Genomic DNA, 25528 nt, shown 5'->3' on the forward strand with positions numbered 1-25528 from the left:
CAGATTTGCTCCTCACGACCCAAATGTGCTCCCCTTATCCCCATTTATCCCCATTTATCCCCATTTATCCCCATTTATCCCCATTTATCCCCATTTATCCCCATTCACTTTCCTGGGTCAGCCCTGCAGATTCTCCCAATGGCCGCTGTGCAGACACCGATTTCTGCAGCCCTTCCTTATTGGGCCTCTTGTTATTGCTGCTTCCAACGATGCTTAACATTGTATGGCATCCAGAACCATCAGGGGATGCTTTATAAATACAATTAATTATCACTGTTATTACAGCATTACAATCTCTCTTTTCCTGTGCCAAGACCTGCTCCCTCGGGGTGGTTCAAAGCCAGAGGAGTTTTGCCTTGTTTTTATTTGTCCCGCCTTATCTACATTAATTAAGTACTGGGGCTCATTAGGGCAGGGGAGCTGGTTTTGAGCCTGTGGCCCTGAACTCAATGAACCTATGTAGCAGCTGTAAAAATTACGGCTGCAGTCAATGGGCCTGACCTGTGCTCGTTGAACCAAGTAGAAGAGACACAGAGCAACTAAAAAGCATTGCTTGCTCTTAAAGAGCAACCAGATCAAACGGGGAAAGGGCTGGCAGCCCACCTGCAGCCCCATAGGGTAAGGAGATGCGGTGTCGGAGAGCGGAACCCGGCGGATCGGACCCCGCTTCCTTCGCCCGACCCACCGGCTCCGCACGGAGCGCGCTCCCCGATCCTCTGTCGCCACCGCGCGGCTGAAGGCGGAACTGCAGCCGGGACCTCCCGCCGCCCGCGGAGCCTTACTGGGCGCTGCGCTGTCGGATGTCCTCCTGTTATTCTACAGCTGGCGGTGCAAACAGCAGCGGAACACCAGTTCACACGGGTACAAAGAAGCCAGGCGACCTGCAGGATGAACTTACGGAGTCTGCATCCAACCCGCACTTCCCCTGGTGCAACGCGAGACCATCTCCTCTCATCCCATTGCAGTTACCTGGGAGCAGAGGACTCCCACCTCACCACATCCTCCTCTCAGGGAGCTGTAGTGAGCAATGAGGTCCCCCCTGAGCCTCCTCTTCTCCACATCGAACAATCCCAGCTCCCTCGGCCAATCCCCATAAGCCTTGTGCTCACAGCCCTTCTCTGCAAGCATCCCAGGGCCTCAATGTCTTTCTTGCAGTGAACGCACAACTCAAGGTGCAGCCTCAGTGCTGAGCACATGGGGAAACTTGAGAACACTTGTGTGAGTTTAAACAGGAAATCTGTCCCTGCATACCCAATAGAGAGGCTGCCCTGCAGCTGGGGTCACTGTAGCCTGAAATCATTAGCACTGTTTGCTATATATGTACATACAAACAGCAACTTTCTCAGCAGTCAGATGGTTACACATGAGGAGCTGTCTGAAGATGGCTGCTCTGGGATGTCCCCTGTACAGCAGTGCCAAACCTGTGTGCTCCATCCATCCCTGGCCAGACAGCAGCTCTGATCATGCTCTCCTAGGGTCTGATGCTTAAATAAAACTCAACTTCATTGCAAAAGGCTCTTTAGTTTCTAATTTAGCTGTATTTTGAACTCAGGGGGGAGTGGATTTTCCACGGTATCTGGACATCAGCCAACAGCAAGGTCCCTTAAAAGAAAGGGGCTTTCTTCAAACAGATGAGTGTCTGACACAAATCTGTTGTGTTCTGACATTTTTCTTATATGGCAGCTCTTAATCTTAATGGTTCCAGACACGGTGCATTTGTGAGGTTTATTTTAGTAGCAGGATGTTGGCTGCATTTCAGAATATGGATGTACGGATCTGGCGAAAACTCGGGGAAGGAAAACTCTGCTGGAAATCTGCAGAGGAAAAGCCTGCTGCTGCTCTCCCAGTGCTGCACACTGCTGTGAATTTCCTCCATTCTGGATTTACATCAGCATTGCTGAGAAGATCCCAGTTGTTGGAAGCAGCTCACAGAGGGCAGCCCAGCTGTGTGCTCCAGCCGGTTCCTCACCAGTCACACATTAATTCCTTTAAACACCACCATGTTAAGGTACCAGGCTGCCTGAGCACATCGCTGGAGGTCTGAACTGACCCAACTCAGTGATGTTACACTCTGGAGGAATTTGACCCTTCAAATTCTTCTCCCTGATGTTGCAACACATCCGGGCTGCTGGGAGAGCTGGGTTCAAGGCTAGCCTACCTTTGACCCTCACCATCTGGCTGAGGCTCCAGCAGATGGGCTCCACAGATGCCACGGGGCAGCTGGAACCGTCCCTATCCCTGCTATGGAAAGGGATGGAGCAAATGTGCCAGCACGAGGCTCAGCTTGCCTCATCACAACTCCTCTGTGCATGTCAGGCATTCCATTAGCCCAGAGCCTGCAGGTGCCACTGTAAAGAATCACAGAACCATTAAAATTGGAAAAGACCTCCAAGGTCATCTAGTGCAACAATTTTAGGTACCCCCTAAGCTCGAAGAAGAAAGGTTTTATTCTTTTCCCCAGGTTTCTGTTGGTTCTCTTTGCCAGCACGGGATTTATTCTTTTTTTTTTTTGTCCCAGCAGGATCACAGCAAACTTGAAAGGGATTCACACACTCAGTTTGTCGAGGGCTGAATGGTACCATCAGAGCATTGTCTGTCCCCTCCTGCCTCCAGGCACCACAGGAACCCCTCTGTCCTCAGGCAGTGGACTTGTGACTGCCAGGAGGGACGTTCATCATCCACTGCTGACAACTTCTATTTCTTCACAGCTGCCCCAAAGGTGCAGATTTGCAGGCAGCTCGGACTCCTGCAGCCTCGAGGATCAGCTCACAGCGGGATCAGACACTGTGGTGACCTGTGGTGCCCAGATTCTATCATGGCACTTATCAAAGGCTATGATTCACCACTCCTGCACAGCGCTGCATGATGTCACATCTTAGCCAAAGGAGCAAAGGGGAAGGTGAAACATTAACGAGGCTTTACATTTTTGGGAGGTGACATCACAGCTGCAAGTCACTGAGACAGGGTATAAGCAGTTACAGCTTCTATGTATAAGCAATCCTCCCTTTCCACTGTAATTTTCCATATGGTGGAAACAGATCTGGGGACAGCTGCTTGGTTCCAAGCACCTGCACATAGGTAGAATTTCACCTTTGTAGGAACACAGAATCAATAAGGTTGGAAAAGATCATCTACTCTAACCGTCAACCCATGCCCACCCTGCCCACTAAACTACATCCCTCTGTGCCACATCTCCCCTGCTCTTGAAAACTGTTCTAGGGATGGTGACTCCACATTCCCTCATAACAACCTGAACTCCCACTCAAAATATGGTCCTTCATGGGCATCCCAGCAGAGGTGTGATCCCACCATTGTCAGCACCAGCCAGCTGGATGGGGGATCCCTGGTTTGGAGGACGAGAGGTGACAGCCTTAAGTTGTGCCAAGGGTTGTTCAGGTTGGATAACGTTTCACAGAATCACAGAATGGCCTGGGTTGGAAGGGACCTCAAGGATCATGAATCTCCACCCCCCCTGCCACATGCAGGGCCACCAACCTCCACATTTAATACCAGCTCAGGCTGCCCAGGGCCCCATCCAACCTGGCCTTGAACACCTCAAGGAACGGGGCATCCACAGCCTCTCTGAGCAGCTGTTCCAGCACCTCACCACTCTCTCTGTAAAGAATATTTCTTCTCTGCAAGAACAGTCAGGCAGTGGCACAGCTGCCCAGAGAGGTGGGGGAGTCCCTGGAGGTGCTCAGGAGCCATGGAGATGTGGCACTGAGGGACGCGGTCAGCGGGCACGGTGGTGGTGGGGATGGAATTAGGGTTCTCAGAGGTCTTTTCCAACCCTGAACGGCTCTGTGATTCTACTACAAGCCCCGAGTGCCCCTACTGATGGGGAATCCACAGGGTGCTGATGGCAGGGGAGACGTGCCCGGAGTACGCGCTGAGAAATCCCTTTGTCTTCCATGGGCAAACCCTGACCACCAAACCCGCATCCTCCTGCGCTGGGCGCACACACGCGGATCCTCCCGCACGGCAGCCCCGCTCCTCGCGGCGCTCCGACCCGCACCGCCCCCAGCCGGCAGCCCCACGGCCCGGGGGCGGGGAGGCCGTGCTCATAGGGCGGGCGGGCGGCCCCGGCGGAGCGGCGGTGCGGCCCCATGGCGGAGACGGGCGGGCTGACGGCGCGGTGCCTGCGGGCTGCGCGGCGCCTCCTGCCCGCGGGGGTCCGGCGGGAGAGCGGGGAGCTGGCCCGGCTGGCGGGGCCGGTGGTGAGAGCCGGGGATGCGGGGACGGGAGCGGCGCGGGGCGCGGGGGGGCCTGAACGGAGCTTTCGGCTGAGCTTTCAGCGGAGCCGGCGTTGCTCCGAGGCGCTTCGGTGCCGCCTGCACCCGCCTGCCGATACGGACGGGGCTCGGCTGTGGTTCATCCTTTAGCTGTCACCCAGCGCGGCGGATTCCCTTCCAGCCGTATCCTTCCCCCGGCGGTGCGCTGGGAGCCCGGGCTTTGCTGCTGGCTTGGGCTGAAAATCCGTCTAACTGGATGCTCTGTGTTCTGAGCCCTCCGCCCCTCCTGGTGGACGAGGACCAAGCGGAGCAGCTTTGTCCTCAGTGACACTCACGTGGCCCCAATGCCGCGGTGCAGCAGAGGAAGTCACGGTGGTTTCTGTTCCGTAGCAGTGCCCATCAGCCCCTCAACGCTTCCATCCCCTGCTTGGTGGGCACAGAGAGCCTCAAAGCAAACCTAGTGCTGCTTGCCAGGTTTAGCTCTCTGTGCTAGAGCAGTCACAGAGGTACAGAGCTCTCCTGCAGGGATTACTCACAGCTGCTTGGACGTGCTGAGACGGGCCTGAGACAGCGCAGCATCCGCAGGCAGCAGTGGGAGGTTTGGTTTGGTTCTTCCTCAGACCTCGCAGGAGCCAGTTCTCCAGCAGCTCTGGAGCCTGCAAGGAAGACAGGACTGTGAGCAGCCCCCAGGCATGGCTCCCCAGCTGTACCCACCTGCCACGGGATCTCTTGCTCTTACCATCCTCTTCCAGCAGTTCCATGCTGCATCGGGGTTGACCTCTTGCCATGGAAAAATGAGGTCCTGAGCTCAGTGTCTGTGACAGCATCACCAATCCTTGCTGGAGAGGAACGTGCAGGCCAGACTTAGAGGAGAGGACACTGTGTTTTGGGGAGCTGAGCTTTCCCCAGATGCATAGAAGTGCAAAAAAGCACTGGGAGTTTTCTTTCTCTATTCAGCTTTCATGATGGAAAAGAGGCTTTCCATCCCAAGAAGGGAACCATTAAGCCTCAGCTAAACAAGGCCATCAGCTAAACAAGCAGATCGGCTTTGTAACACCAAAACACTGCTGGGTCTAAGGACAAAGCCACCAGCAACCTGGGGAAGCTCGCCGTTGGTTCAAACCCAACTGGCCATGGCCCAGCTGCAGGGGGAGGGCAGTGCTCCTCTGTCCCAGTGGTGCTCACTTCTCCATCTCCTCTTCCCATTCTAGTTTGTAGCCCAGCTGCTGGGGTTCCTGATCAGCGTGGTCAGCTCTATATTCTGCGGCCATCTGGGGAAAGCTGAGCTGGATGCTGTGACGCTGGCCGTGTCTGTATGTATTGCCCTGCTTACCCTCTGATTTGAGACATGAAAATGGTGAGATATCAAAAAAGGGGAATAGAAAAGAAGAAGGGGCAAAAGAAAAGCCCTGGAGGAATGCTTATCTGAGGATTCTTTGCGCACAGCCTGTTGCAGCACAAAGATTGCATCCTTCCAAATTGTTCCTGCCTCCTGAGCAGACGCAGGAGATGTGAACTGAACAGCAGTGACTGTGCAAGGCCAGCAGCTGGGCAGCAAGACCTGGCTGTGTGTGTGTGTGGTGGGGAGCTGCACTGTTTGTAGTCCTTTAGCTGCTCATCCCTTGCTAGATGTTCCTTTTCACGTCATAACAAGGAATAGGTGTTTAGGTAATAAAAATTATCAGTGTGTTATTGTGAAAAACAGAGGAAGTCTGGAAACTTCCCAAAAAACTCACAGCAGAACGATCTCCCTTCCCAACAGGGAGAGATATGGTGCTTTGGGCCACGTTCCCTGTGATTCTCACTTACCCAAGTCACTCGTATCTCCTCCAGGTCATCAATGTGATCGGCATCTCCGTTGGTTCTGGTCTGGCCTCGGCATGTGACACGCTGATGTCCCAGGTTGGTGGCAGCTCCCTCTTCCTTGTTACTGGTGGGGTTGTCTCACCTCCTGTGTGGTGTGGGGCACAAAAGGTGGGAGGATGGATAGCAGAGGGAAGCACAATGCACCCGAGAGCCAGTTAAACCCAACCAGCCTGGTGGTGGCCGCTGCTGGGAGCAAGAAGGAAAATTACATCGCTGCCCCAGCCTTGAGCTAATGCCCAGACCCTTTGGCTCCCCACAAATCTTACTTTGGTCCTCTGTCCTCACGTAGACATATGGCAGCAAAAACCTGAAGCAAGTGGGCACCATCCTGCAGCGAGGGATCCTCATCCTGCTGCTGTTTTGCTTTCCTTGCTGGGCGATCCTCATCAACACTGAGCAGATCCTCCTGCTCCTCCAGCAGGACCCCGAGGTCTCCAGGTCAGAGTGAGATTGAGTGTGACTCCTCTCTGATCAGCAGCATATCAGGTCTCAGCCCTGCAGGCCCTGAAGCCCCTTGGTCAGGCCCATATGTGCTGAGTGTTTGGCTGAGTGTTTGTACTGCATAGGGTTGAAATCTAGGCTCTGTAGAGCTCAAATACAACTCTGCTTGGTTTGGCTCTTGCTTTTCTGCCTCATTCACTGGGTAAACATCTCTCTTTCCAGATTAACGCAGGTCTACGTGATGATCTTTATCCCAGCTCTTCCTGTAAGTTGTTGCTAAAGCTCTTGGAAGCTCTGCATGGGGAAATGAGGAAGGGTCCTTGCTCTGTAGGTCACAAGGCAGCATGATTTTGAGTTTTGCAATGTGCCTCTTAAGCCTTAATGGATGAGCACTGGCCAGCAGCTGCTGGACCAGCAAACATGAATTCCTTCATGTTAGTGTGCAGAGGCTTTTACTGCAGGCCACGTCTCTGCACAACAAGTTACAAGCTCTGGACATTGGAACCGAGTGCTGCAGAGCTCACTCAGCTCTGTGATAAAGGCTGCAGCTCACACACATGCAGCCACTGGACTCTCAGCTGTTATCTGCCTCCCTGGAGAAGCTCCTCTAAGCTGAGGCTGTGCTCCAAGGTTAAAATCAAGCATAGGCACGGGACTGCGGGCAGTGTGCCATGTTGTAGCACCCTGACACAGCCGTGCAAGAGCTGTGGGAAGCACCTTGCTGTAGGTGTTAAACTGTAGCTGGCCACTGAACCATAGAACAGCAGTGCTGACCAAATGAATTCTGACTCTTGCAGGCGGCGTTTCTGTACCAGCTGCAGACAAGATATTTACTAAGTCAGGTATTGTGCAACCGGGCTCTGGGCCAGTTCCTAGAAATGTGGATAAGGTTGGAGATCTAAGTTCATCCTGTCCTGGGGAGAGCTGGGCTGAGGAATGTGTGATCCACAGCCTCCAGCTGGCTCTGTGGGACAGGAGGAGCTCGTGGGAATCACCTTCGGGTCGCTCCGTTCTCCTGCTGCTACCTCTGAGCTCTGCACTGAGCTGATTGTACCAGCTGCTGAGCCCTGCATGCTGTCCTCTGCATGTCTAATGCAATCTGATCTTACCTGAAACAGGAGCCACCTTCTTGGCTTTCTCTTCAGACACTGCTGAAGGTCTTCCTGGTGTTTGCTGGATGGTAGCTTGGGTCTTGGCTGCAGGCTTGGGAGCTTGGGCAGTGCTGGAAAAGAAAACTCTAAAGTCTCTCCTTGTCTTCCAGGCGATCATTTTGCCTCAGGTTGTGACAGGAGTTGCAGCCAACATCCTCAATGTGGCCATGAATGCCTTCTTCCTATATGCACTGAAGCTGGGCATGGTGTAAGTGTGAGCAGAGGTGGTGACAGCCTCTGCCTGGGTGCAGGGGTTGGCTTGGGGCTGTGAGGGTTTATCTTGGGTGCCATGTGTGGGGGAGAAGGGGCTGGTCCATTCCTGCAGCAAGGGATAGGTGCTTGCCACCAGGTCTGCTGGGGCTGAAAAATGAGTGAGGGTGTTGTTTATAATCTGCCTGTTTCTCTCCCCAGGGGCTCAGCCTGGGCCAACACTGCTTCTCAGTACACTCAGGCCATTCTTCTCTTCCTTTTTGTGTGGTGGAAGAAGATCCACGTGCAGACATGGGGAGGTATTCTTCAGAGCTTAACCCTTCAACAGAACAGTGCTTGGCCCTGGGGATTTGGCACTGACACCAGCACCTGGGTTGTAGGTCTGATAAAGGGATGACCATCTCCTCAATGTGGGAGAGGCTGTAGCCATGGCCTGTGGTCCCTTACTGTAGCCCCAAGCCCATTCCTGATCCCTCCACCTCTGAGATGCTCTGTGGTACAGCAGCTCTAGGCTGGTGTCCTACAACATCCCATGGGTTGCTGTCTTTAGAATGTCCACATAACCTCATGGCTCCCCTTCAGCAAGGAAAAGGAGGATCATGCGCTCATGATGCTTCATCCCTACGTTGCAGGTTGGACCAGAGACTGCCTCCTGGACTGGGGCTCCTACATCCAGCTGGCGCTGCCCAGCATGCTCATGATGTGCATTGAGTGGTGGACCTTTGAGATCGGGAGCTTCTTGGCAGGTGAGTCCAAATTCTCTTTCTGTGGCTCTGCAGAGCATCTTGCAGCCATGCCTGCTCTGGTGGCTGCCTCTTGAGTGTGTCTCTGAGCATCTCCTGCCAGCAGCCTCCTCTGCACGACTGGTTCTGCAGTTTGCTGCATGTGTTAGATGGGAACCCTGTAGTCACTGCCTTCTTGTCAGCAAAGGAAAAGTTAATGCTAATTAAAGCTAATTTTGACCTAATTAACAAAGCGGTGAATCTTTTCCAGGGCTGCTCAGTGTGGTGGAACTGGGTGCTCAGTCTGTCATTTACGAGCTCTCCTCTGCAGCATACATGGTAAGGACTGGATGCATAAAACTGGGATCAGCTGCAGATTCCCTACCGGGGAAGAAGACAATTGCTGCAGGCTGTTGGCACTCACCTCTTCTTTGTCTGTTGCTTCTCAGGTGCCTCTGGGCTTCAGTGTGGCCGTGAGTGTCAGAGTGGGCAATGCCTTGGGATCAGGGGATGTAGTGCAAGCCAAGACGTCCTGCATCACTGCTCTGCTGTGCGCAGGTCAGCCCAGGTCCCTGCAGAGGGGAATAAAAGAATGATCAGCAATAGGTTCAGTTCACCTCTCACAGGACTGGTGACCATTCCCAGCAACCCAAGCCCACTTGTTCAGATTACTCTGTTTGGACAGGGTGAGACCCTGGCTCTTCTGCCAGGGAAGAAGGAACTTAGTGCAAAGGCTTTGATAGTTAAAGTGCAATTTAGCATTCTGTCTTCCACCTCCAGATGGTGGATAGAGCATCGAGGGGCAAAGTAAGGACAGCAGCCTTGTCCTGTTCTGCAGTAATACCTGGAGGTCTGCCAAGCCCCATCCCCATCACATGAAGCCCCTGAGGTCTGGACCTGCTCAAGAGCAGCAGATGCAGCCTTTGAGGCTCATCCATTTCTTTTTCTTTCAGGAGTTTTTGCTGTGGTGGTTGCAACGTTACTGGGAACCCTCAAAGACGTGGTGGGCTACATCTTCACCAATGACAAGTGGGTTGGCAGCTTTCTTTGGGGTTTTGTTACCGTTTTCGGTAACACGATCTGCCCAGGAGCAGCTCAGAGGCTGGGATCAGGGTTTGCAGCTGGCAAATGATGCATCAGAACCAGAGTGCCCTGAGCCCAAGCTGTGCTGCTTTCCCTGATCAGTACATACGTCTTTCTCACAGGGAGATCGTTATGCTGGTGTCCAAAGTGATGATCATCTTCGCTCCATTCCACTTGTTTGATGCAGCAGCAGTGAGTAACCCAGCATGGGGAGCAATTCCTCCCTGCAAGTAGAGGTACAGTGGGGAGTGCAAAGCTGCCTTTAGGTCTTTCTTGATCTACTACAACAATACAGAAAAGCAAACTGAAAAAACTGTCACAGCAGCAGCTTGCATCACCCGTAGCACCTCAGCATCCCCTGTGCTTGGCACTGCTGCAAAACAACTCTTCTGTAGCTCTCAAGTTCTCCCTCTTCCCTGCTGCTTTCCTTAGGCAACCTGTGGTGGTGTGCTGAGAGGCACAGGGAAGCAGAAGCTGGGTGCCATCGCCAACGCTGTCGGTTATTACGCCGTCGGTTTGCCCATCGGCATCTCACTGATGTTTGCAGCCAAAATGGGGGTGCTGGGTACGTGCATCCTCTGCTCAGCACTGCAGCTCTGGCTGTGTTTGGCATTTTGACCGTGACTTTGACCGTGAAAGCAGTGAGGTTTCCATCAGCACTCAGTGAAGTTTCATTTCCATTCTGGCAGGTCTGTGGGTAGGGATGATCGTTTGTATCTCTTTGCAATCCCTCTCCTTTTCCGCTTTTGTCATGCGCATGGATTGGAAGAAAGCTGCAGAAGAGGTAAGACTTGTGCTTCCCTGCAGTAACTCTTAGTAGGTGTTATGCCAGCTTTTGCCCCAGAATAGCAGTAAAGATGTCTGTGGGAAGCTAAAGTGACACCAGCTCTGTCCTCTTCTGTAGCACTGGAGCAGTTTGGGCTAAGCATGCCTGCTTTGGGAGGGTCAGGGAGGAGGCTCGGGTTTGCTTGGCTGGGCAGCACATCTCTGCTCTGAGAACAACTCTTGTGTGTGCTTTTAGGCTCAAGTCCGAGCTGGTCTGAAAAAACAGCTGGAAGATGTGAACTCCAATGGCACAGCTGCTAACAAAACATCTGCTATAGGTACGTAACCATGCCTTACAACAGGGAGGGAGCACAAATCCTCCACCCAGCCCTTCCTCTCCTTCACAGCCACAGCTGTGGTGACTGTCCTTCCAGCTTTGATATCTGGAAAGAGCACAGTGTCTGTGCTGGTAGCCGTTACCCTTGTCACCACCCTGGCTGCTCCAAGGGAGAGCCAGAGCACACCTGCATCTTCCCTCAGCCCTGAGCCTCAGGAGAGGACCCTCAGGACTGGACAGGGGGCAAATGGGGGCTGCAGGCTTTGCAGCTCAGCTTCCCTGCAACACTCACCTCTCTTGCACAGATTACATCTCTGTAGACACAGACAACGTGGAGACCGTGGTGCTGCCCGACAGCATGGTGGGAAGAGGCGAGAGGCTCCCAGATCACCAGCTCATCACTCAGGAAGAACCAGTGGATGTCCCTGCTCCTCCTGCTGTGGCATGGAGGGCCCTGATTGTCTGCCGGGTGCTGGCTGCTGCTGCTGCCCTTGCTGTGCTGCTGGTGGGCGTGCTGGTCCGGCTCCTGACAGCCCACAGCTAGAGGCAATGCCAGCGTGCCACCAGGGAACTGTGCAGGAGGGCACACGGTGATGCCCCAGGAGGATGGTGCAGGAAGTAATCCTCCCTCAGCCCCTCACAGAGTTCACTTTGCTCCATTTCTGGTTATAATACTTTGTCCCACACACATGGTTCTTAAAGGGGTTGAGCTTGAGATCTGGTCACTTCTCCAGCGCTGCCTGGGGGTTGTCACTTTGTGAAGCTGGAACTTATCTTTGGCATGGCCAGGGATGGAGACAGGGACCTCGTGCTGCCATCCTGCTTCCTCCTTGCTGGGAGCACTTGTCCAAATCATTTGCTAATGGCAGAGGCCCAGACTGCCTGCTCACTGTGGTCCCTTGCACATCAGCACCTCAAGGTGTTGAAATCCACTGCTATGCAAGGGCCACTGGGTTGGAAAAGGGCTGAATGCTCTGCCAGGGCACTGGGCGCCGGCCCTGCATGACAGGCACAGGGCCTAGAGCAACTTTTCTTTGCACTTTTGTAAGGTGGAATTTTGATACAATAAAAGTTTTCTGAGTAAATGTTGTGCTGTTAACAGGGTGTGAACGTGACCCCGGTCATCGGCACAACCGAACTGGGTGAGGGGAGGGGTGTGCTGGTTTGTGTAGATGACCAAGCCTCATAGGAATAACCTTAAACTCCTGGCCTTAGGGTTGGAGGCTGCAGAAGCAGTCAGGGATCTGTGCACCTCAGCTGCTGCTGGTTCTCACTGGGGAGGGTGCTGTGGTGCTGCCAAGGGGATGCCACGTATGCTAACAGCACTGCCTGCTTCCTGTACGAGCTCTCCTACCTCCAGCCGTGTGGCAGCAGTGATGCTGCAGGCTGTGTGCTCAGCCCTCAGATGCAATCATCAACTGCAGTGGTGCAAGGCATGTCCTGGCATGTAGAAATGGGTGCCTGTGGGTGGGATGGTTCCTACAGGAGCTCACAGCAGGCATTAAGCACAGCCCCTCTGGGCCGTCCTCAGGCGTGGGAGGACGCGACAGGCTGTGCCCTGCTTGCAGTCACTGTTGTTTTGGCACCACAGCCCGGGAAGAGTAGGACAGGCATGGAGCCACTGTCTGCCCTGTGCAAAACAGGGGCTGCTCCCAGGGCAGCAGCTCCCAGCCATTGCCAACACCTTGTGCTGGGCCCAGGAGGGATGCTATATTTGGCCTGGCACAGCAGTGCTGCTGAAACCCGACGCGGCCGCGCTGTGCGGGGCAGACAGCTGGAGCCAATGGGGCCGGCTTGTGTTGGCCAACACCGTGCTGAGATGAGAACGGCCCAGAACACTCACAGCCAGCCGCCAGCAGCGGACGGACCCACGGACACTCCATCTCTGCTGGAAGAGGAGGACGACCTTCTTGCCCACCGGACACAGCAGAGCAGGGTATGAGGGCTCACAGGGACGATTTGGGAAGGCTCAGCTCCTACATCACTTTGCGCTGAGTTCCTGGGCTCCTCTGCAGTGGGACGCAGGATCTGCGCCGCTCAAAACCCAGCTCCCTGCCCTGCCCATCGCTGCTGGCTGCACGCAGCCAAGACAGCCAGGCTGAAGTTCAGCCCCAGGTTACACATTGCTCACCCTGTCGGGGCTGAGGCACCCGGCAGCTTTAACAGAGCGCGGAGAAAAGGGAACGTTTCACTCCTGGCAGAGAGGCAGAATGAAGCGGCCTGAGGAGAATGGCATCAGCGAGGGGACAGCTGACGGCTGCAGCAAGAAACCTCGCTGGATGCAGCGCCTGATCCCAGACAGCTTCTGGGAGGATGCTAAGAAGCTGCTGGTGCTGGCAGGGCCGCTGGTAAGGACCCAGAGAGGGGAGCAACCAAGGGCTGCCAAACATGCTGCCCTCCTGTCCGAACCTGGAGGTGACCCTCACACCCATCTCCAACCTCTACATCTCCTCTCCTCATGCTCAGATCCTGATCCAGCTGCTGATTTTCCTGATACACCTGGTCAGCTCCATCTTCTGCGGCCACCTGGGCAAGGTCGAGCTGGCGTCCGTCACGCTGGCCATCGCGGTGAGCATGCTGTGGGGCTGGGATATGGGGATGGGTGGCTGAGACCTGCAGGCAGAGGGGACAGAGGAGACTTCAGCCTCCTTTGAACTGTTTTCACTTAAAAGCCTTAAGTACTCACTTCTCTCAGTTTGTATTCCCATTTCCAGGTTATAAATGTCACTGCCATCTCTGTAGGATATGGTCTGTCTTCAGCATGTGATACCTTGATATCGCAGGTGGGTGTCATTGCCCTGGGGCCACCCACCAGGGTTTCAAGCATCACCCGGTGCTGCCGAGCTCCAGCAGCCATCCCATAACCAGGAGCACTAAAGTCCAGAGGAAACACCGAGCCCTTCCCAGGAGCAGAGCTCATGCCGTGCTCTCGCCCTCAGACTTACGGCAGCAGGAACCTGCTGCGCGTGGGGGTGATCCTGCAGCGTGCCATCATCATCCTCCTGCTCTGCTGCTTCCCCTGCTGCGCTGTGCTCATCAACATTGAGCAGCTCCTGCTGCTCATCCGCCAGGACCCTGAAGTCTCCAGGTTGGGTGGTCTCCAGGGGACGCTGCTTTGGTGGGGTGCTGGTGGCCGTGTCCCTCACTGACCGTGCCTCTCGTGTCCCCCAGGTTAACCCAGCTCTATGTGATGGCATTTGTCCCTGCTCTGCCGGTAAGCCCTGGCTGCTGGCCGTGTGTTTTGCACCTTTCCGTCCCAGCACTGGCCCCAGCTCATGCACTTGTTTGCTTTCCAGGCGGTGTTTCTGTATAACTTGGAGACCAGGTACCTGCAGAACCAGGTGGGTCCCACACCCCATACCCACCCAGGCTCCTCTCAGCTCAGGCCTCCCCCAACCCCACACCCATACAACATCATGGAGAGCTCTTCCAGAGAGATAAATCCCTCTACCCAGTGGACTTCCATCCAATGTCCCCATCTCAGAACTATACCTCCAATGCCAGAAGTTTCCTCTCTTGTTGTTAAAGCTGTGGGGAGGTGGGGGCTGGTGGGGTCTTCCCACGGCCATGGCAGATGGCAGCCCCCGTTCACCCCTTGTTGCAGATGATCATGTGGCCCGTGGTGCTGAGCGGGCTTATTGGCAACATTGTCAATGTGATCGCCAACTCCGTCTTCCTCTATGTGTTCCACCTGGGAATTGTGTGAGTAATGCCTGCAGGGGGAAAAATGAAACCCAAAAGTCATTTTTGGGGACACCACACCAGCAGCCACAGCCTGTGCTCCCAGGGACATCAGGCTCCAGCACCCCAAACCCGGGGAGATGTGAGCACGATGCCAACAGCCTTTCTCATTTCCTTTGCAGGGGTTCTGCCTGGGCCAACACCATTGCTCAGTATTCTCAAACCATTTTCTTGTTCCTGTACATTGTAGGCAAGAAGCTCCACGTGAAGACGTGGGGAGGTAAGGCATCTCCCTCCAGTTCCTGCTTGACGCATGCGTTCGTCAATCTTCTACCGCTTCTTCTGAGTGAGCTCTGTTAGTGCTGGAGGGGAAACATTAACCCCAGCCTGGGGATGCTGTGCTGCTCCAGTGGCAGCCTGGCATGCAGGCGTTGGCAGAGCGCTGCGCAGTAACCATTAATTGGGGAGGAAGGAAGCCCTTTGTCAAGGCGTTTTAGGGTTTGGCCCCGAAGCCGGATGAGCGCAGGCGTAGGCATGAGGTTGTCCTCAGGTGCACTCATCTGGGAAGGATGAGCTGAGTGTTGCAGCTCAGCTTGTATGTGCATGCTTCGCAGCTAGAGGTCACATGGAGCCCATGAGAATTATGCCGGGGGCTCTGCCAATAGCTCCTGGGGTGATATTTGGCCAGGCTGGCTTCCATCAGGACGGACCATCTTCTCCATAGAATCATTAAGGTTGGAAAGACCAACAAGATCACATCCAACTACCAACCCATGCCTGTGACTGCTCTAGACCATGTCACTCAATGTGACATCTTTTCTTGAACACATCTACAGACAGTGACTCCATCACTTCCCTGGGCAGCCCGTTCCAAAAGCATCAACACACCTTCCGAGAAGAAACCTTTCCTAATATCCAACCTCCAAACCCTCTCCTCTCTATAGGATGGTCCAAAGAGTGCCTGCTGGAGTGGGACAGCTTCACCTCCCTGGCCATCCCCAGCATGCTCATGATGTGCATCGAGTGGTGGACCTATGAAATCGGCAGCTTCTTGATAGGTCAGCAGAGGGAGGGGGACTGACAGGGTGAGTTGGGGCACTGTGGTTATCACAGGGGCTGAGCACCTGAACCTCCTGCCCCCAGGGCTGCTGAGTGTCGTGGAGCTGTCAGCACAGTCTGTGATCTACGAGGTGTCCGTCGTTGCCTTCATGGTAAGTGATGTGGGTTTTGGGTTCAGATCGGGCTCCCTAGGGTCAGTCCCAGCTCAGATACAGTCAAAGCTCAGCTTCACTCAGTTCCATTCTCTACATCTCCCCTCTCCGTGCTCAAGTCCTTCATTGCTTCTCCCTCCCCTTCCCACGGAGTAGATGACCAAAATTAAGCTGATGCTCCATTGTCCCTCCTGCCACTGTCTTTACCCCCTGTTGCTGCAGATCCCTCTGGGGCTCGGCACAGCTGCCAGTGTGCAGGTGGGCAACGCTCTGGGCGCCGGTGACATCGAGGTGGCCAAGAGGTCCTCCTCCACCAGCATGCTCTGCACAGGTCAGCAGCAGTGCTCTGCCCCATTCTCTCTCTGCCCCAGGCCCCCCATTGCCATCAGGATGCACTCACCTCCTTGCTTTCCTTTCCAGGGGGGTTTTGCGTTGCTGTAGGAGCCATTTTAGCTGCCACAAAGGACGTGCTGGGATACATCTTTACCAATGAAAAGTGAGAGCCCCCAGCTCCCGCCATGGATGCTTGTTCCCAAAAAGAGACTGCTGGCTCTTTGTCTGCAGGGAGATCATCGACTTGGTGGCCTGGGTCATGCCTGTCTACGTCGTCTTCCACTTGTTTGAAGCCATGTGTGTAAGTCCCTGGGAGTGCTGCTACTTTTAGGAGGGGATCTTGGTGCTGAATGCACAAGAAGCGCCGAACCTGCAGGATGGGGCAAAGAGAAATGAGCACTGGGACATGATTTGGTGGGAGTGGTGGTGATGGCTGATGGTTGGAGTGGATGAGCTTAGAGGTGTATTCCAACCCTAATGATTCTATGAAGGGAGGCAGAGCAAGTCTTGTATTCAGAGCTGGTTCACAGCCCCATCCTGCTCCCTCTCCCCGCAGTGTGCCTGTGGTGGGGTGCTCAGAGGCACAGGCAAGCAGAAATTCGGTGCCATCCTCAACGCTGTGAGCTACTATGGTGTGGGACTGCCCTTGGGAGCCGTGCTGCTCTTTGTGGCCAGGATTGGCGTCATAGGTACTGCCTCCCCCAGCCCCCATAGATGGATGCGGCTCCCTACTGCTTCTTCTGCCTGGCTCTGCAGTGCTGCTGGGGACTGCAAGCACTGGAACAGTCAGTGCACTGCTGAGTGCCCTAAATCACCCTGGGAAAAGCCACTGCTGCAGCTCTGCTGGGCAGCCCCATTCCCACATCCCTGCCGATGTCCCCATTCTTGGCTCACTGGCCCTTCTCAGTTGGGTCTGCCTGGTGACGTTGCCCAGCTGACACCAGCGCACCCCCGGCAGGGCTGTGGCTCAGCATGCTCGTCTGCGTCTCCATGCTCTGCACCTGCTTCCTCATCTACATCTGCCGCATGGACTGGAGGAAGGCGGCTGAGGAGGTAACCGTGTGTGCACCCATCCACTGGGATGGGATGGCAAAACCCAGGGCTCCGTGTTTGGGACCACGATGCTCCTTTGTGTTCTGCTTCCTCCCAGCACCTCGAGATGCCCCTCTGTGCTAACAGCTCTGAGGTTCCCACTTGCTTTGGGGAACTGGGGGCATTTCTTTGGGGAACTGCACCATTTCTGGACGCACAAAACACGCATAGGCACTGCAGGTGGGGATCCCCCCCCCTGGCTGAGTCTCATTGCTCCCCCAGGCTCAGCGCCGCGCAGGAGTGACCCCGCAGCCGCTGGAGGAGGAGCAGCAGCAGCAGAACGCCGCACCGCACAGCAAGGGGCCAACCCTGATGCCCCACACTGACCTCCCTGCTGCAGCGGTGCGGGGCTGCGTAGGTACGGCCGGGGCTGGGGATGACGGCTACGCGCCTGCAGCGCGCAGATCTCTGGCAGAGGCTCACGGCGACCTCTCCTCATCTCATTGCAGCGGGAGTGGATGCTCAGAACGGCGTGGTGCTCACGGGCATCACCAGGACGGATGGTGCCAACTTCCAGGAGGAGCCGCGCGGTGCGCTGCCGGGCGCTGCGCCCACCTGGGGGCTGATCCTGCGGCGGGGATTGGCGGCGGCCGCGGCCATCGCAGTGCTCGCGCTCGGCGTTGTGATAAAGCTCGTGACCGGCAAACACTGACCTGCGGCGGGGCTCAGGGACTTGCTTTGGGGACCGAGGCCCCTCCTGGCGGATGGATGCGCAAAGTACAGACCGGACTGCACCTGGACGTCCCGTAGAGTTCAGCCTTTGGCAGCATCTCATCGGCTTCTGCTTGGGAACGGCCCCGCAGCTGCTCCGACTCCAGGAGCACGGCTCTGGGCTGCTGCACCGAGCAATGCAGGCGTCCCCTTCCTGCCCTGCTGCAGCTCTCAGCCGCCGATCGGAGCTGAGCTCACATCACTGCTCTGACAATGCCAAATAAAGAATGAACTCAACCGGGCTCATCCTTTAGGCACTGCCCTTGGGACACCCAGATGGCTTCTGCGGTGAAACAAGGCTCTATCCAGCAAGGGTCAGGCTCCCCATTCAGCACTATGAGGTGAAAGACGACCAGTGCACCAACAGAACATAGAAATCCCATTACAGGTGAGATTGCCAGCTGCTCAGCCCAGGCTCCCATCCATAGCACACGCTGTTGGGCTCACTGCTGGCATGAGGCAGCTTTATGAGGGATCACATGAGACATGTTACACAGCCAGGCTCAGCAATGAGTGATCTTCCTCCAGCATGATTCCCCCAAGCCCAACAGCTGCTCCATGGGCTCCTCTCTGCAGCGTGGAGCAGGAACTGCTCCTTTCTGCCTGCACCACTGGGACGTGGCCAAAGGTTTGAGGCTGCAACAGCTCAGCAGCAGACTGAATTTTCCGGGGCTCCTTTGCTTCCACTCGGTCAGTTGGTAGAGAAGAAACTGTAGCAAAGAAGTTTAGCAATAGGAATTCAGGATGAAAATGATGGGTTATGGCTCTGCTGGGTGCAGGGAATCCTTATCATAGGGCCACTACCTGCAGAAGGACAGACAGGCTGGGTGTCCCCAGGGGGAGCAGAGCCCCACAAAGCAATGGGGTGATGGTGGGGAGTCAGGTGGGGCTCAGGGAACACAGAGCACCACTCAGCTGTATCACCACCGCCACTGCAACGCCCAACACAGCCAACACCATCAGCCCAGTGCAAGGCAAGTTACCCCAAGGCAGTTGTCTGCCAGCTGTCTCTCAGGCAGAGCAAGCAAGCACAAGCCCTGCTCCTACACAGCGCTCTCCTCCCACAAGAAGATGTTTGGCCCTGGCCCAATGCAATCTGCCCTTCACCCAGCCATCCCCTGGTGCTGTGAGCTCACAAGCATCAGATCCCAGCTTGCTGCTCTGTGTGATGGGAGGGAAGTGCTGCTCCTTCACTGCAGTGCTGCTCAGGCACTGGGGACCCTCCAACACCGTGCACAGCCGAACCACTGCTTGCTGCTGAAGGCGTGAAAGTGATCCCACTTGTCCCAGGAGGGCAGACTGAGTGCAGGTGGGACACACTTATGGGATGGATTGGCACAGAATAGGGGCAGAAGCAGCCCAGCCACTCAGTGATCCTCCCCTGACAGCAGATCACCGCGCTGTGATCTGTGCTGCTGTGCTGGGGTGGAGGCACACGTGAAGCAGCTGCCGCCTGCACACATGTGCCAAGTTCAGCCGGAGCTGGGGTGGCACAGGACAGGCAGGATTCCACAGGATTGCAGTGACTTACCACACCTGCTTTCTTATTTAAATTCTTAGTATTTATTTTATATTTGCAAAATAATTCATTACAAAGCCTTAGCATGTGGATTTTCACCAGACGCGAAGAAATCCCCGCTACTGCGTAGTGGTCACAATTTGCTAAGAAATGCAGCCAGTCATCACTTCCAGATTTCCTTTGAAGAACATTTACAGGGTCCTCCCACCTTCAATTTCCCCACCACCATCTCCCCTGATTAGAACAGGTCCCATGTCATAACCCAGTGCAAGACCATAGCAGACCCAGAAGCTCAAACACATTGGGGTACACAGTCCCAGTAATTGCTTTCTCCTGTTCAGGGGTCTCTTGTCATTAGTAAAATACAGACATGGCACTTATCTTCTTTGTAGTCTATCACATAATTGCTATGATGTGCCCCACTGCCCCCAAAAGGAGTCAGCCTGCACCACCCAACAGCTGTGGATGATTCTGGCTCACAGGGACCCAGGAATATTCCACCCCAAGTAGATGGCAGGTGGGAATCTCACCCCATTTATTCATAACCGACACTGTCAGAACAAAGCACGAGCCAGCACACCAGCAGCACAGCCTGTCTCATACCTGTCACCAAGAATAATGCTGGCTGGAGCACAACAGAAGTGACTGATCCCAGAACTGCAGGGAAAACACTGCCAGGCCAATTACAGCCGAAACACGAGCTCCTGTTTATCAGTGGATGAAGCCAGGCAGTTTGGTGTAAGACTGGGGGTGTCAGGTGCTGTATTTCTTGCTCTTCAGTTCTCCTTTTGAGAGCTCATATCCACTGGTCCCTCTGTTTCAGTGTGGCTTGTTAGTAAGCAGGAGTCCAGGCCTCCTCATGATTAGTGCCTTCCCAAGGCTGCTCTGCGTGCTCAACAGCTCACAGAAATAACCCAGCTCAAAAGAAAAACAGGACTGAAGTGAAAGAATCAGACACGAAGTGAGCGCCCAAAATATGACTTGCACACAGGTTATGGCACCTTCTCCTCTTTTCAGCAGAAAGCCATCTGTGAAAGCAAAACACAACACCACCCTCCTGTAAGGGTTTTGCTGAAACAAGACCAACTTCCTTCCTAGACCAATCTGAAGCAACTCTCCTTGCTCCCCTTGATGTCCCCAGGGTGCCACCACATCCAGCTCATCTGCCTCCACCCCTGGGCATGCCGGTTATCTCAGACACTGTGTGAGCTGCAGGGGAAGGCGCTGCTCCCCAGTGCCAGGAGCCCCCCATGCCCCACATCCACTGCTCTAACAGTGCTTCACCCAACCTCAACCAGGTCTGCACACGGGAAAAGAGAAAGGCTCCTACCTCACTGTAACAGCAACAGCAGTGCTCTGAAGCCTGCTCCTCCTTAACACACACTGAGCCAGCCCAGCCTCTGAACAGCCAGCACAACCAAGAGAGCTTTTCTCTTCAGCACAGACTGGTGATTCTGAGAAAACCCAAATGATTTCGAGATGCTGTGAGCTCCCCCCTTCACTGAGGCGTTCACCTAAACAGGGCTTGCTTCCCTAGCTGTTACTTCAAGGCCAGTCATTGGCTCTTCTACCTCCTCCTGGACTCAGCTATGCAGGCTGATTATTTCCTCCTGCTTGTTGGGCTCCTGTGCTTCTGATCACAGCTGTCTGAAAAAACGGACCACCCCCATCTGCCTCTGCAGGGAGCTTCACACAGGTGTCACCATCCAGGACAGAGAAAGAAACAGCACAGAAGGCAGGGAGATTTCTCTGAGGATATTTCTGTTCTAGGTGTCATTGGCAAGAGTGAGAAATAGATGCTGATCATTTCAGGTGGGCCAAGCATAAGTGTCAGGAGACAAAAAAAAGCAGACCAGGCTCTAAGAAAGGTCTGAAATTGCAAAGAGAGGACATGCAGAAGGTAAAACAAATTGCTCATGCACTCAAGTAGAAAGCAAAGAGCCACAGCTCACCTTTATCACCAATGCTGCCACAACACCCAACAGGGCCAGCATGATCAGTCCCACACGGCCCTTGTTAAATCGCTTCAGAATAAAGAATTTGGCCCAATCCAACTTCTTCTGGCTGCTGGGAGGGTACCGGACCCTGTTTGTGCCCTCCATCTTCAGATCCTTGATCAAGCAGGAGCGGTGGTGGGAGAAGGTGTCAAAGCTGTGTTTGCCGTGGTAGGCGCCCATCCCGCTGTTCCCTGAGACATAGAGCATGGCCAGACCACACTGTGACCTCAGCTGGTCACACTTGTGGCCAACAGCAAACCAGCCACTGCTGTTCTAACAAGCAGCAAGTCAAAGTGCTTAAAGAGGAGCTCTGGTAACTTACCAACACCACCAAAGGGCAAGGTGGAGAGGAAGAAATGCATGATGACATCATTTCCAGTAACGCCCCCGCTGGAGGTTTCTGAGATAACTCTCTTGATTAACTGAAAGAAGAAAAAACAACAGCAAAAAATTACAAAGGCCCAGAGGAGACAAGCAGGACTGAGAGGAGAGCATGGGCTGCCAGGCCATCATATTAATTTTCTCTCGCTGACAACTCAACCAAGCCCTCTCCATGCAACGCTAACTGAAAAGTTGGAAAGACTAGAGCTCTTCTCTACAGCAAGATACTAAAAATACCAAAATCATGAACAGCTACACGACATGCTAATCACCAAACAGGAAATTCAGCTGTTATCCTTCTGCTTCATAATGTCATGCAAATTCAGAGCCCTTCCGCATGCACCAGGCAGCTCTGGGAACGTGAGACAAATATTGCAATCCACACAAAACAGGAGCCAATGCAGGTCCTGTGGGGAGCTGTGCCTGGGGCTGCTGCACAAAGAACCCAAGTGTGCAGAGCCAGCATTGTGGAGGAGCAGGGCCCCAATCCACCTTCTTGTCGTTGGAGAAGACATAGAGGGCAAGCGGCTTCTCCCGACGGTTGATGAACTCAATGGCTTCGTCTACGTTCTTCACAGACACAATGGGCAGAACCGGCCCAAAGATCTCCTCTTCCATCACCTTGGACTCCGCAGAAACGTCCGTGAGGATGGTGGGTGCTGAGGAGGGCAGGAAATGTGCTGAGCACAGATGGTGCCAACACGGGACTGGGGGCTGCTGTCTGCTTGCCAGCCCCCCACCCTCCCCTGCCCAACACCTGGCACAGGTACCTATGAAGCAGGAGGCCTCATCAGTTTCTCCTCCATGGGCAATCTTCTGCCCTTCCAGCAGGCCCATGATCCTCTTGAAGTGATGCTTGTTGATGATCCTTTCATAATCCGGACACTTCTTCACATCCTCCCCATAGAACTCCTGCCATAGCACACAGCACAACCAGCTTAGCAGCAGCATCGGAGCTGCCAGGATAGGAAATGACACCAATGGGGTGAGAGGAACAACTGCCACAGCACGAGAGCTGCCACGCTCACCTGCAGCGTCGCCTTAATGTTCTCCACCACCTGGCTCTGGATGGATGGGTGGCACAGGATGTAGTCTGGGGCAATGCAGGTTTGCCCACAGTTCATGTACTTCCCCCACGTAATCCGCCTGCAGAAAAACAGATAGGGGTTTTCTCTGTATCGTCTTTTCTAATCCCACCGCCCTGTCAGCAGCACCACACGGGAACCTGCGGCCCCTCAGAGCCCACACACATCCCTCCACCCCACTGCTCAGCCCCACAGCAGGCTGACCTGCAGGCAACGGCCAGGTCGCAGTCCGTGTCGATGTAGCAGGGGCTCTTCCCACCCAGCTCCAGGGTGACAGGTGTCAGGTGCTTGGCAGCCGCTGCCATCACGATTTTGCCCACGGCAGAGTTCCCAGTGTAAAGGATGTGATCAAACCTCTGTGTCAGCAGTTCTGTGGTCTCAGGCACTCCCCCGGTGACCACCGGGTACAGCTCCTGTACGTACAAACAAGAGCCCTGCATGTACCTTGATTTAAAGCAATTAAATCAAGTGAGCAGCTGTCCATAAGGCCATGCCCTCTGCTTCTTCCAATTAAATGAAGTTTTATTTACTACACTGTCCCAAAGAAACGAGGAAAAAAAACAGAGCTCAAGACCAGGGCTGAGTGAGGCTTCCACACTTTAAGACTTGGAGCATAAATGACCAGCAGGCACTTCCTTTCCTCAGCTCTCACTCCCCACCCAGAGAAAACACTCACTGCCTAGAAAAAACACACATGCTGGAGCTGTGCTGTCAAGAGGAAAACTCTGGGTGAAACAGTGCAGCAGATACCAAACAAGAAGAAGGGAAAACACATCGGGCTACCAGCACAGCAGGACATGAATACCAGAGCCAAGTGCTGCTAAGCAAGCAGTCCGATTCACAGGAAAAGCACAAACCCATGCCTACAGGCCAGGTCCCAAAAAGAAAATATTGCACAGCCCTTAATGCTATGATGAGCATCAAAAAGAGGGCCATGTTGCAGCACGACTGTGAAGGCACAATAAGTTACATGAAAGCAGGAAGAATATAGCAGTGTGCTGCCTGCATCCTCTACAACCAGTTCAAATATTCCTCTCTCTCCTACCTATGTCCTTTTGGTGATAAGAGGCAAATAATTCAACTCTAACCCACAGCAGCCACGTGAAACCAAGGCAGATATTTCCTCGAGGTATCCAAACACCAGGCACCAAGTGTACTCACCGGGTCCAGGTACTGAGGGAGGATGTCGGCGATCAGCTGGGACGTGTGCGCACTGATCTCCGATGGCTTCACCACCACCGCATTGCCTAGGAGACACACACAGCCCTCGTGCTCCTCTCGTGCCCCCACAAAGACCCTCATGAGGGATGCGGGCCGCGGCGGTTCCCACCTGCGGCGATGGCCCCGATCAGCGGCTGCATGACCAGCACGAAGGGGTAATTCCAGGCTCCGATCACCAGCACCACCCCCAGCGGCTCGGGGTTGACGTACGCCTCGTCCCGGAGCGTCAGGAGGTTCTTTTTCACCGGCCGAGGAGCCGCCCACGACGGCAGCTTCTCCAAGGTCAGGGCCAGCTCCCCCAGCACCCCCATGATCTCGTGGCTGTAGGCGTTGTGACCGCACTGCAACGGCACGGATCGGGGACGGCTGGAAAGGCGCCCAGCTCCCTCCCCCCGATGGGGGAAACCTGGGTCGGAGGGAACCTTAAAGCCCGCCCGGCCCCAACCCTGCCCCCAGTACGAGCTCCGTGTCCCTCGGGGCTCGCACAGCTCTGGGCCTCCCCGCCCCGTGAGGGACAAACGACGGCCCCGAACCCCAAACCTTGTGCAGATCCGCCCCGATGGCCGCCAGGATCTCCCGCTCCTTCTCCTGCACCATCCGCTGCAGGTTCCTCAGCTGCTGCAGCCTGAACTCCAGCGGCCGGCTCCGACCCGAGCTGAAGGCGGCTCTAGCCCGGCCCACGACCTCCGCCATCCTCCCCATCACCGCTCAGCGCTCAGTCAGGAGTCTTGGCAAAAGTTTAGAGAATTGGCCACGCTCGATACACGGAAAAGTTCCGAAGAGAAACGCGCGGCGCACAGCGAGGAGCAGCGGGCCGTGCAGGGCCCGGGCGGCCCCTCAGGACCGGGGGGTTTCCCGCCCCACCGACCCCGGCCCGTCCGCGCCCCGCTCACCTCAGCGCGGCCGCTTCCGCCTTCCGGTCACGTGACAGCGCCACGCACCACCTCCCAGCTGATGGAGCGGGGGGCGCGCGGGGGGAAGGAGAAAGAAGAGCGAAAATAGGAACGAACCGGACCCTAAAAAAACGAACAGAGCAGAGCGATGCCTGCGCCGTACCTTGGCTCTCACCGTGAGGGTTTGCTGCCTTCGCTTCTGTCCGGCAGCAGCAGCGCAGCCGGCCCTGAGCCGGGTGCGGGCTGAGCTCTCGGTGCGCCGGACCGGGGGCAAATTCCAACCGCGCTCCCTTATCGGAGCAGGGCAGTGCCGCGGGGCGGCCTTCACCTCCCTGCTCTGCTGCCCTGGTGAGGTGGTGTAGAACTGCGCACGGTGACGAGGACGGCCAGGTTAAGCCCAGTACAGCACTCGTGTGGGAAACGCGGGGCAGAAAGGGAAAGGAATTGAAACGAGGCTGGGTTTATTCCAGTTAATTGGTCCTGCCTCAACTTGTTCCTCTGAGAAACGCAAGGGGATTTATTTGGAAATGATGTTCCCATTTCAGACCCAGCAGCTCCACAAGCCGCGTATCTGACACGCCTACAGGGGCCACAGTG

At 55.1% G+C, this 25528-nt stretch overlaps 3 protein-coding genes and 2 long non-coding RNA genes across 11 annotated transcripts; 2 read left to right on the forward strand and 3 right to left on the reverse strand.

Annotated features, from left to right (window-relative positions):
* The first annotated feature begins 4089 nt into the window (after window positions 1-4089).
* On the forward strand, window positions 4090-11906 carry LOC128083550 (multidrug and toxin extrusion protein 2-like). Its single transcript, XM_052688942.1, has 17 exons — window positions 4090-4217; window positions 5444-5545; window positions 6066-6134; window positions 6388-6536; window positions 6762-6804; window positions 7337-7381; window positions 7801-7898; window positions 8102-8199; window positions 8533-8646; window positions 8894-8961; window positions 9072-9180; window positions 9576-9651; window positions 9828-9897; window positions 10138-10270; window positions 10395-10489; window positions 10727-10808; window positions 11113-11906. The coding sequence occupies exons 1-17, from the start codon at window positions 4107-4109 to the stop codon at window positions 11349-11351; spliced, it is 1701 nt and encodes a 566-aa protein (XP_052544902.1). The 5' UTR covers window positions 4090-4106; the 3' UTR covers window positions 11352-11906.
* Window positions 4358-9138, reverse strand: LOC128083551 (uncharacterized). 3 transcript variants are annotated; one of them, XR_008208116.1, is made up of 6 exons: window positions 9047-9138; window positions 7649-7761; window positions 6365-6602; window positions 6042-6284; window positions 4972-5071; window positions 4358-4888 (listed from the first exon to the last, which is right to left on the reverse strand). It is a non-coding gene; the product is annotated as an uncharacterized LOC128083551 (long non-coding RNA). The 3 variants fall into 3 exon arrangements; XR_008208115.1 differs by having other exon boundaries at window positions 4358-5071; window positions 6042-6281; XR_008208114.1 differs by having other exon boundaries at window positions 4358-5071.
* A 656-nt stretch (window positions 11907-12562) lies between the features above and the next one.
* Window positions 12563-18071, forward strand: LOC128083548 (multidrug and toxin extrusion protein 1-like). 3 transcript variants are annotated; one of them, XM_052688939.1, is made up of 18 exons: window positions 12563-12743; window positions 13009-13155; window positions 13274-13375; window positions 13522-13590; window positions 13747-13895; window positions 13979-14021; window positions 14104-14148; window positions 14412-14509; window positions 14671-14768; window positions 15433-15546; window positions 15632-15699; window positions 15922-16030; window positions 16120-16195; window positions 16264-16333; window positions 16589-16721; window positions 16991-17085; window positions 17347-17482; window positions 17574-18071. In XM_052688939.1, the coding sequence occupies exons 1-18, from the start codon at window positions 12591-12593 to the stop codon at window positions 17774-17776; spliced, it is 1908 nt and encodes a 635-aa protein (XP_052544899.1). In that variant the 5' UTR covers window positions 12563-12590; the 3' UTR covers window positions 17777-18071. The 3 variants fall into 3 exon arrangements, with proteins under 3 accessions (XP_052544899.1, XP_052544900.1, XP_052544901.1); XM_052688940.1 differs by having other exon boundaries at window positions 12635-12743; window positions 12965-13155; XM_052688941.1 differs by having other exon boundaries at window positions 12691-12802; window positions 13013-13155.
* LOC128083552 (uncharacterized) lies at window positions 13341-17636 on the reverse strand. Its single transcript, XR_008208117.1, has 4 exons — window positions 17452-17636; window positions 16100-16402; window positions 14300-14520; window positions 13341-13420 (listed from the first exon to the last, which is right to left on the reverse strand). It is a non-coding gene; the product is annotated as an uncharacterized LOC128083552 (long non-coding RNA).
* Window positions 18072-19375: 1304 nt separating the features above from the next.
* Window positions 19376-25209, reverse strand: ALDH3A2 (aldehyde dehydrogenase 3 family member A2). 3 transcript variants are annotated; one of them, XM_052689251.1, is made up of 12 exons: window positions 25095-25209; window positions 24579-24765; window positions 24148-24379; window positions 23979-24064; window positions 23022-23230; window positions 22761-22878; window positions 22503-22644; window positions 22225-22391; window positions 21674-21773; window positions 21307-21542; window positions 20685-20808; window positions 19376-20382 (listed from the first exon to the last, which is right to left on the reverse strand). In XM_052689251.1, the coding sequence occupies exons 2-11, from the start codon at window positions 24738-24740 to the stop codon at window positions 20728-20730; spliced, it is 1533 nt and encodes a 510-aa protein (XP_052545211.1). In that variant the 5' UTR covers window positions 24741-24765; window positions 25095-25209; the 3' UTR covers window positions 19376-20382; window positions 20685-20727. The 3 variants fall into 3 exon arrangements, with proteins under 3 accessions (XP_052545211.1, XP_052545212.1, XP_052545213.1); XM_052689252.1 differs by lacking the exon at window positions 25095-25209 and adding an exon at window positions 24932-25068; XM_052689253.1 differs by lacking the exon at window positions 20685-20808 and having other exon boundaries at window positions 25095-25208.
* Window positions 25210-25528: the final 319 nt, after the last annotated feature.

This window comes from Tympanuchus pallidicinctus, unplaced genomic scaffold (assembly GCF_026119805.1).
Source record: "Tympanuchus pallidicinctus isolate F22 unplaced genomic scaffold, pur_lepc_1.0 scaffold24, whole genome shotgun sequence".
In the NCBI taxonomy this organism is placed as follows: domain Eukaryota; kingdom Metazoa; phylum Chordata; class Aves; order Galliformes; family Phasianidae; genus Tympanuchus; species Tympanuchus pallidicinctus.

Bases quoted from the DNA above. Each gene is read 5' to 3' on its own strand.
- LOC128083548 (XM_052688939.1), top strand. From the start codon at position 12,591: ATGGGGCCGGCTTGTGTTGGCCAACACCGTGCTGAGATGAGAACGGCC. The intron at 13,896-13,978 runs GTTGGGTGGTCT...CGTGTCCCCCAG, and splicing joins CAGGACCCTGAAGTCTCCAG to GTTAACCCAGCTCTATGTGA. The intron at 14,769-15,432 runs GTAAGGCATCTC...TCCTCTCTATAG, and splicing joins CCACGTGAAGACGTGGGGAG to GATGGTCCAAAGAGTGCCTG.
- LOC128083550 (XM_052688942.1), top strand. From the start codon at position 4,107: ATGGCGGAGACGGGCGGGCTGACGGCGCGGTGCCTGCGGGCTGCGCGG. The intron at 6,537-6,761 runs GTCAGAGTGAGA...CTCTCTTTCCAG, and splicing joins CAGGACCCCGAGGTCTCCAG to ATTAACGCAGGTCTACGTGA. The intron at 9,652-9,827 runs GTGGGTTGGCAG...TCTTTCTCACAG, and splicing joins TACATCTTCACCAATGACAA to GGAGATCGTTATGCTGGTGT.
- ALDH3A2 (XM_052689251.1), bottom strand. From the start codon at position 24,740: ATGGGGAGGATGGCGGAGGTCGTGGGCCGGGCTAGAGCCGCCTTCAGC. The intron at 24,065-24,147 runs GTGGGAACCGCC...TGTGTCTCCTAG, and splicing joins GATCGGGGCCATCGCCGCAG to GCAATGCGGTGGTGGTGAAG. The intron at 20,809-21,306 runs GTGAGCTGTGGC...GGGTTTTCTCAG, and splicing joins TGGCAGCATTGGTGATAAAG to AATCACCAGTCTGTGCTGAA.